The 9265-nt window shown below is 43.3% G+C and overlaps 2 protein-coding genes across 2 annotated transcripts; one reads left to right on the forward strand and one right to left on the reverse strand.

Moving 5' to 3' along the window:
• Window positions 1-1575: 1575 nt before the first annotated feature.
• Window positions 1576-2577, forward strand: LOC139018178 (olfactory receptor 52P1-like). Its single transcript, XM_070426827.1, has one exon. The coding sequence runs from the start codon at window positions 1576-1578 to the stop codon at window positions 2575-2577; it is 1002 nt and encodes a 333-aa protein (XP_070282928.1).
• A 5438-nt stretch (window positions 2578-8015) lies between these two features.
• On the reverse strand, window positions 8016-8969 carry LOC139018180 (olfactory receptor 51G2-like). The gene has a single exon (XM_070426828.1). It carries the CDS (start codon window positions 8967-8969, stop codon window positions 8016-8018), a length of 954 nt encoding a protein of 317 aa, XP_070282929.1.
• Between the last annotated feature and the right edge of the window lie 296 nt (window positions 8970-9265).

The raw sequence follows: 9265 nt of genomic DNA on the forward strand, positions 1-9265 counted from the left end.
AGTTTTTCTTTTCTTGACCCTTTGGCCACCACCAAAGCTAAAATCCCCTCAGGATATGTTTGGGCCCAGGCTGAATGATGGAAACTCAGGAAGGGAAATAGCACAGAAGAGAAAATAGGAAACACATGAAAGACAGAATGATGAGACAAAAAGGGACAGGTGACTTGTTCAATATTACAAGCCATAGTCGGCACTGAGATGGAAAAGCAGGCCTCCTGGTCCGAGCTCCTTCCTTTCTTCCTGCCTCTATCTCTCTGGGTACGAATAGGTGATGCAAGGGTTTGCAAGGAGTATTGCAGCTTAAGGTAAAGGATACAAATGGGCCATCTCCAGAGGGACCAATTAGTCAGCTATCTGTGTCCCAACGAGCAACTAGAACACAGTCACATGTCATTCTATTAGAAACCAGTGTAAGAAAGGTCCATTTCTCTCTCTCTCTCTCTCTCTCTCTCTCTCTCTCTCTTCTCTTCTCTTCTCTCTCTTATGTCTATTTCTTATTTTTTCTTTCCTCTTCATCCTCATCTCCTTTCCCCTCTAATTTCCCCTTCTTAAATTTTCTTACTAATCTCCCCTCTTTTTCAAATTCTCAATCATTGGCTGTCTAGTGGATAACAGAAAAATGAGAAAGTACATGTAGGTGAAGGAAGATCAGGGGATATAGAGAATATAGATAATGGACAAATAGAAGGGGTGGAGATGTGTAGAAGCTCAGTACTATCATTTGACCAAGGTTAGTCTCCATATTTGCTTACAGTGAGTGGTTCTGCTCCCAATTATTAAAATTCACGTATCTCCTCTTTTTTTCATGTACCTTTGATTTCTATAAGAAAGGATACTTCATATGCAGTTATCTCTTAATAACTTTATCAAATTACATATTATGGCCAAATCAGCCTGACACCTAACATAGGCCAATTCTGCATGACCTCACCTGGTTCTACCAGCATCCATACTGGACACCTAAGGCGAGAATGGAATCCTAGTACTAACATGAGCCTAGGAATCTTATGGCTGTAGCAGGCTACAAGAGATTCAACTCCTCAACATGTGCTTTGCTGTTCCTGGTCAGAACCCAGGTTCTGAGCCTCATCTATGAGCAACCATGGGCTCAGTGACTTGAAACACCCATCCAAAATCTCCCTGTTTTCCTTTCTCTTCTCTTCCGTTCTGATCTTTCCATCTTGAAAAGTAGCCACATTTCAGTCTTTCATCCAATCTTCCTGAAGTTTGATAATTACATTACCCTTACATTGCCAGATGATTCAGAAGAAAATAAAGGCAGACAAGGATTCACAGGCAGAAAGAAGAAAGCTTTAAGAGTTCCTAGCCCTCATCTTTACCACGGAGAGGATTCTACAACCATGACATCACTGAATTAGACACAAATGTAAAGGACTCCCTGGAGCCCTAGTAAAGATAACTTCCCTTCCTGCCTTGCATCATTTCCCACTGCTCTACAATCTTCTCGTCCTGGATGTTTTTCATGCGGTATAATTCAAATATTTCCTGCTACTATTTCCATTTCAGCCACAGCATAAGAATAAATCCCAATACCTTCATCTGTCAAGACTTCCTATGGCTAAGAGTAAGACAGTAAGGTCTTCTACACTACCCAACCTTGACCTGGCCATGCAGTTCGCAAACCACAGCCATCAGAACCCAAACTCCTTCCTGCTCGTGGGAATTCCTGGCCTGGAGGCATCCCACTTTTGGATTGCATTTCCCTTCTGCTCCATGTATACCCTGGCAGTGCTCGGCAACATGATGTTGCTGCTGGTGGTGCGCTCAGAGCCTGCACTGCACCAGCCCATGTACCTGTTCCTATGCATGCTGTCCATCATTGATCTGGTGCTCTGCACTTCCACTGTGCCCAAGCTCCTTGCACTTTTTTGGGCAAATGCTGCTGAGATTGCTTTTGAAGCCTGTGCTGCTCAGATGTTCTTTATCCATGGCTTCTCAGCTGTAGAATCTGGTATCCTGCTAGCAATGGCCTTTGACCGTTACTTGGCCATCTGCCGGCCACTGCACTATGGGTCATTACTGCCGCCAGAGGCTGTGGGCAAGCTGGGGGCTGCTGCTGTGTTTCGTGGCTTGGGGCTCATGACTCCACTCACCTGCTTGCTGGCAAGGCTGAGCTATTGTAGCCGAGTGGTGGCCCACTCCTACTGTGAACACATGGCTGTGGTGAAGCTGGCTTGTGGGGGCACACAGCCAAACAACATCTATGGCATCACTGCTGCCACACTGGTGGTGGGCACTGACTCCATCTGCATTGCTGTCTCCTATGCACTCATCCTCCGAGCCGTGCTAGGCCTCTCCTCTAAGGAGGCAAGAGCTAAGACCTTTGGCACCTGTGGCTCCCACCTTGGTGTCATTCTTCTCTTCTATACACCGGGGCTCTTCTCATTCTACACACAGCGCTTTGGCCAGCATGTGCCCCGGCACATCCACATCCTCCTGGCTGACCTCTACCTCGTTGTGCCACCCATGCTCAACCCCATCATCTATGGCATGAAGACCAAACAGATCCGGGATGGGACTCTCCGACTGCTGAAGTGGGGCACTGCACAGTCATAAAGTCTTCAACCCCACCCTGGAACCCTAGCCTCTTCCCTTAATCCTTGGGAAAGATGTTTAAGAGACCAGTGAAATTTAAATGTCAAACTCTGTCTTCCTAGCACAGGAAATTGTTGATATCAAGGATGTTACTCTAAATAAAGCTACTGTTCAGTGACTTTTTTAGTTGCAGTCTTCATGGCCTTTTAATACAAGAAGAATTACACCTTGTGGCCAGGATCATTGCACTCTCTCCTCCTTTCATTTTGGTCCAGCTGATCCATTATAACATGTTCTGTTCTGTTGTCATCTCTTCAAGCCCACCTGTTCTCCTCATCTGAGGGTCAATTTCAGGATCCTCTGGGTTTTTGGTCCTTTCTAACACCTGCTCTTTAAGCATACTTCCAGCAGGATTGAGGGTCTAAGCCAGGGGTGGGCAAACTTTTTGACTCGAGGGCCACAATGGGTTCTTAAACTGGACCAGAGGGCCGGAACAAAAGCATGGATGGAGTGTTTGTGTGAACTAATATAAATTCAAAGTAAACATCATTACATAAAAGGGTACGGTCTTTTTTTTTTTTTTAGTTTTATTCATTTCAAATGGGCCGGATCCGGCCTGCGGGCTGTAGTTTGCCCAAGGCTAGTCTAAGCCTTTCTCAGAACATCACTTTCTCTATTTTGTAACCACAATAGACCTAGGACCAACATTATATCCTATTGAGAAAAGTGATTAGATAGGCTTAAACAAGTTATTGCTACTAATAAATTCTTTGAAGCAATGGGTAGCAATGAGTAAGATGACTTACCTAGGCCATCTTAAAATCATAAAACAGATACTAAAGGTCCTGGTGACTAGAATCAGAAGAATGTCCTTGTGCACTAGGCTAGGACAACCTACATTCAGTTTTGCCAAGAAATGGAGACAGTTGCAAAAGTCATAAGAGTAGTATACAGAGTTCTGACCTACCCCAGAATACAAGGTCAGAAGAGGAAAAGACAGCAAAAGGGAAAAACTTATTGACTAAAAATCTGTGTAGAAATTTTATTATGTTGATACAATGTTTCTCAACTGAGGTTCACAGATCTCTGGTTTTCTGTGTATGGGAAGACTAAGAAGCACACCATACAAACAAAGTCTATAATTTTCTTTGCATGTGAGTTATTTTCTCTAGAGGCAGGTATTGTACCTCTCCACTTACACTATTCTGAGATATAACCTGGTTTGGAAGCAATGACCAATGGTAAGTCGACTTGAAGAAAACATGAATGTTCTTGCAAAGCACCAGCTTGGGGTGAGGCAAAGAGGAACTGTGCTCTCTGGCAAGGTAAGGAGGATGCTTCTGCAGCCTGAAGAGTTCAGAAAAACATTGAAGATTCAGTAGTTTGGGTTCATCCACCAAAATTTCTCATTTCTTGCTCTTAAGGACCCACACTTTTTCTATCAGGGAATTTACTTTGACATACATGACCTGTAGATGCTAAACATTCAGTGTTCTTCATATTTCTGCCACCCTTAAAATCAGACCTGATACATAGCTATCTAATACATAAAGATAATAATAATAATAAATGCTCCCATCGATTGAGCTCAATAAAAATTATACAATTATTTGCATTTACCAGTTGCCAGGAATTCAGTCTTTCCTTTGCTCATTTATTTTATACATAAAGGGCTTACAATATTTCAGCCCATTTGCATGGGTTAGACAAGTCAGGAGAAACAATGCCTTCCTGGTGCTTGCAATGAATAAGGAAGACAGGCATTGATCTAATAACTACACAAGCACAACTAAAATTGGTTCTCTGCTGCTGGATTTGGTATGTACACTATATGGTTGAATCTTTACAACATCTCTGTGAGGTAGGTATTCACTTTATAAAGATGGAAATGGCCCTAGCTGGTTTGGCTCACTGGATAGAGCGTTGGCCTGTGGACTGAAGGGTCCTGGGCTCAATTTTGGTCAAGGGCATATGCCCAGGTTGTGGGTTCCATACCCAGCAGGAGACAGCCAATCAATGATTCTCTCTCATCATTGTTGTTTCTATCCCTCTCTCCCACTTCCTTCCTCTCTGAAATCAATAAAAATATATTTTTAAATAAAAATAAAAATAAGGAAATGGAGGTTCAGAGAAGATGAAATAAACTAAAAGTCACACAGCTTATTTAGGCCAAAGGTAAAATTTTGCTTAACACAGGTTTTCTGCATGGATGAGTGAAAGAGTCTGATTAACTTAAAGATTAAGAGCAGGAGCCTTAGATTCATGTACATAGACTCTTTTTAAAACTAATGCCAAAACCTAAAAGCCACTGTATATCATGTCCTGACAATCTTTTAACTGGCTGAACTGGTAGTAAAACTTTTTAGAGATCATCTCAGAACTCCCCCTTGTGTCAGGCTCAGATACTAGTTACTTGGGTCTGTGAGCAGAGGAAGGCATTTTGGGACATACTGATGCATCTGTACTGAAGATAAAGTTGTGAGCACACGGACCCCAGATCCTTTCTCCTTGATGTCAGTGCAGCTGTGGAATAACTAACAGTAAGGTGACAGGGATTAAGGGTGAGAGAAGGCTCCAAGCTCAGAGCTGCTGCTGAGAAAGGGAAAAACCAAAAAAGCCAAACAACCCCCACAAATCTATACTGGGTGTCTAACATCTAAGCTTAATTCTGCTAACCCTCTAAGACAGTGGTTCTCAACCTTCTGACCCTTTAAATACAGTTCCTCATGTTGTGACCCAACCATAAAATTTTTTTTAGTTGCTACTTCATAACTGTGATGTTGCTACTGTTATGAATCATAATGTAAATATCTGATATGCAGGATGGTCTTAGGCGACCCCTGTGAAAGGTTCGTTCAACTGCCAAAGGGGTCGTGACCCACAGGTTGAGAACCGCTGCTCTAAGAGGAATTTCCCAGCCTCCGGGTCTGTATTCAATGTTTTTTGTTTTGTTTTAAGTTTCCAAGTGTGCTTGTGGTCCCAAATGCCATCATGTCAGTCCTCCATGATAGAGATTGGAGGACCCTCAGTGAAATGGACATGCTGGTTCCCTGGGTGGTATGTGAAGTTGACAGAGGGACCTGGATAAGACAGTTGCTTGTTCAGTCCAAGATTTATGGCCCTGAGGAGCTGTCTTTTTTAATTAGATCTCATCTTCAAAGTGGCTGGTTGCCAGGAACCAATTCCAGCATATCATCATTTCAAGAGTTTCATCAAAAGGTTGATGAGACTTGGGGACTCAACAGGGTTGCGTCACAATGTAGTCACCTGTTGGGAATGGCTGAAGGCATTTCCCTGAACCTGAATAGGAAACTGATTGTGGCTGCCAGACAGTTAAAGGGCATCTTAATCTACATGTTATTGCCTCCTACTGGCCAAACACCTGAACAGCCGTAGGCTATTCCCCAAACTGACAATGCTTCTGTACCCTTTGAAACCTTACCGGTTGAAGTGTATTATCTCCACCTTGCCTTAGGACAAATTGTGTTAATAAAGGCAAGGGTCCTAGACAAGGAGGGAGTCTTCAGTTCCTTTAGCTGAAGCTCCTCTGACCCCCAATGCCTTTCAAAATTATATCTCGTCTCCTGACTCTTTATTAGTCCCTGAATTTCTATGCCATCTACGTATAGCCCCTTCTCCAGATTCCTGAACCCTTCTTGATGCTGGGACATGAACCCCAGCAGCTGGTTAGATTGGATTTACTGAAAACTTGGTTGGCTAATATTAGACATAATATTCTAAAGAGGTAACTCTGAACTCACCATCTGTTGCCCTTGCTTCTTGGGCTCTAGGGGTAAGATCTGAGACCTTCAGATACACAGGGTTGGCAACGGCCTTTTTCTAGTTACTATAGATACAGGGTTCTGAGTTCCTTGAAACGCATGCTTTGGTTGCTAATGTAAATACATCTAATAGGGGAAACAACCTTTCCAACTAAACTTGAGTAGTTGTTTTTTACCAAGAATGTTCCTATTTCAATGCTTCAAGAAATGTTATATGTTCTTGAGGACTGAGCAGGCCAAGGGCAATGGTAGTAATGAAGTGAGACATCCTTCAATTTCTGGGTAAAAATCCCCCTCGAAGTCTGGAAGCAGTTTTGGACAAAGCTTCACACACAAAAATTAGCTCCTTGCTGAGCTGCACCCTAAGAAACAGACTTCTTGACCATATAAATCTTACCTTGTCCACAAAGTCTCCGACATCCAACCTCACCTCATTCCATTGAAGTTTACCAACTGCTTGTTATCCCCACAGGGCTCAGGCATTCAGATCTCCCAGTCCTCTCCCTCCCTGGGGATCAGCCTTCATCTTCTCTACTCATTTATTTAACAATATATGTTAAGTACCTAGTATATCGTAGGTGCTGTTCTTAAAGCTGGGGACACATCAGTGAACAAAATAGTCCCTGAATCCTGGGTTTCACGGAGCTTACATCCTAGCAGATCACCTGCATTGGAAATGAGTGGCTATTCCACCTTTACCATTGATGCTTGAGAAACCAGCTCTATCCAGAAGTTATACTGAATAGCTTTCTTAGGCTTGGCAGTGTCAAATTTTATCTCTAGTTCAAAATAGAGACACAGGGAGGCAAGTTGGAAGACTGGGTGAAAAAAGTGAAGGGAGTGATAAGTATAGATTAGTAGTTACAAAATATCAGGGATGTAAAGTACAGCATAAGGATTATAGACAATAATATTATAATAACTATATATGGTGCCAGGTGGGTAATGGAAACATCAAAGGGAATATATATTTGTAAAGTATATGATTGCCTAACCACTATCCTTTACACCTGAAGCTAATACAAAATAATATTGAATGTAAATGGTAATTTTAAAAAAATGAAAAAAAAATAGAGGCACATATGAAGAGAACCAGGAGAAAACTACCACTCCCTAAACTGCAAATAAGTGCTAGATAAATTCTGCATCTACCATGTTGTCCTGTGAGTTTCCTACCACCCACTCCCCTTTTCTACTTCTTGGTATGTGAGATGGTTTATATTAAATTCGGAAGAAGAAGGCCAGTGCTAAGGTAAATATAGTCTATTTATACATAATAGGAACACAGTTCTTCCTTAGGCTTAAAAATTAAATGTTCGGGGGGTGGGGGTGGTAATCCAGGTGGAAAAGGAGAGAGGTACCTGCACAAAAAGATATGCACATGCATCCTCACAGTTAGTGTGGTTAAGTCCCCCTGGCAAGGAGAAGTTACAGTATATATGAGTCTGAAAGAGTTCAGCTCTAATCAGATAGAGCAATGCGAAGATTATCAAGATGATACTTTGATGTACTTTCCAATGGTCTCAGTCCCCAAAAACTGTAATTATAGAAACTGATCATGCCACACAAAGGACTCAAAAGTTGGAGCTGATTCATTAAAAACCCCTAAAATTTAAATTGTCACAACCAATCCTCCTCCACCCCAAGACCTGGGTTGACCTGGGTCCTTTTGCTGTTCTAGGAAACATCAACCCTTTTTTCCTGGAAGCGCTTTAGGAGGCCCTGGCGGATCTGCTTAGACTTGATGCAGTAAACGATGGGGTTCATGAAGGGTGGAACCAAGAAGTGCAGGTTAGCCATGAGCACTGCCAGAGCAGGGTAGCTATGCTTCTCTACTCGGTGCAACACAGATAGCCCCAGTTTGGGCAAATAAAAGATGAGAACAATACAGAGGTGTGAGACACATGTGTTGAGTGCCTTGAGACGTTCCCCAGGTGATGCAAGACCTAGCACGGTCCTTAGGATCAGGGTGTAGGAGAGGACAATGAGGCAGGAGTCAAGGCCCAGTGAGAGGAGTATCGAGACCAGGCCAACCAAGCTGTTGATCTGGGTGTCTGAGCAGGCCAGTCCTACAAGATCACAGTGAAGGCAATAGCAGTGAGAGAGTACACTGATCTGGGGAAAGAGCAGATGCCACAGGAGCATGGGTCCTGGGAGGTTGAGCACGACAGCCCTCACCAGGATGGCAGCCCCCACTTTAGCCATGGCTGAGTGGGTTAGAATTGTGGCATAGTGCAGAGGGTCTCGGATGGCAACAATACGATCAAAGGCCATGGCCAGCAGCACACCAGATTCCACATAGGTGAAGGCATGGATGAAGAACATCTGTGCGGCACAGAGATCAAAGGGCAGCTCACGAGCACCCAGCCAGAAGAGCCGCACCATAGTTGGGAAGGTGGAGGCACAGAGGCCCAGATCTGAGGCTGCCAACATGGACAGGAAGATGTACATGGGTTGTTGTAAGGCTGGGTCTGTGCGGATCAGGAAGAGGATGATACTGTTGCCCAGGATGGAAACCACACAGATAAGGTTGATGGGGATAGAAACCCAATGATGAGAAGCTTCCAGGCCTGGAAAGCCAGTGAGGAGGAAGGTAGAATGACCATAAGTGCTGGTGTTGCAGGAGAACATCATGATTCCAGGAAGGGATTGTGCACCCTACAAGTAAGAGGCATTCATTCATTTGATCATCACTTATAAAGTCCCTAAGTGTGGGCTGCAAAAGAAGAGCTGCTCCATAACCCTTTCTTAGTCCATGAAAGAAACCTCATTCCTCTTAGGAGCTCCATTCCCTTCCATTTCCTGGCTAGTTTAATATTATCTTTGAATAAGTAGTATTGAATCAATTTTATGAGTTGATCTATACTTATTAGTTCAGCTACTCAATACCTATCTTCTCTTTTGCCTAAACAACCTCTTTTATTCAC

This window comes from Myotis yumanensis, unplaced genomic scaffold, assembly GCF_028538775.1.
Source record: "Myotis yumanensis isolate MYYU_CA2020_CCGP unplaced genomic scaffold, mMyoYum1.0.hap1 SCAF_10, whole genome shotgun sequence".
NCBI lineage: Eukaryota > Metazoa > Chordata > Mammalia > Chiroptera > Vespertilionidae > Myotis > Myotis yumanensis.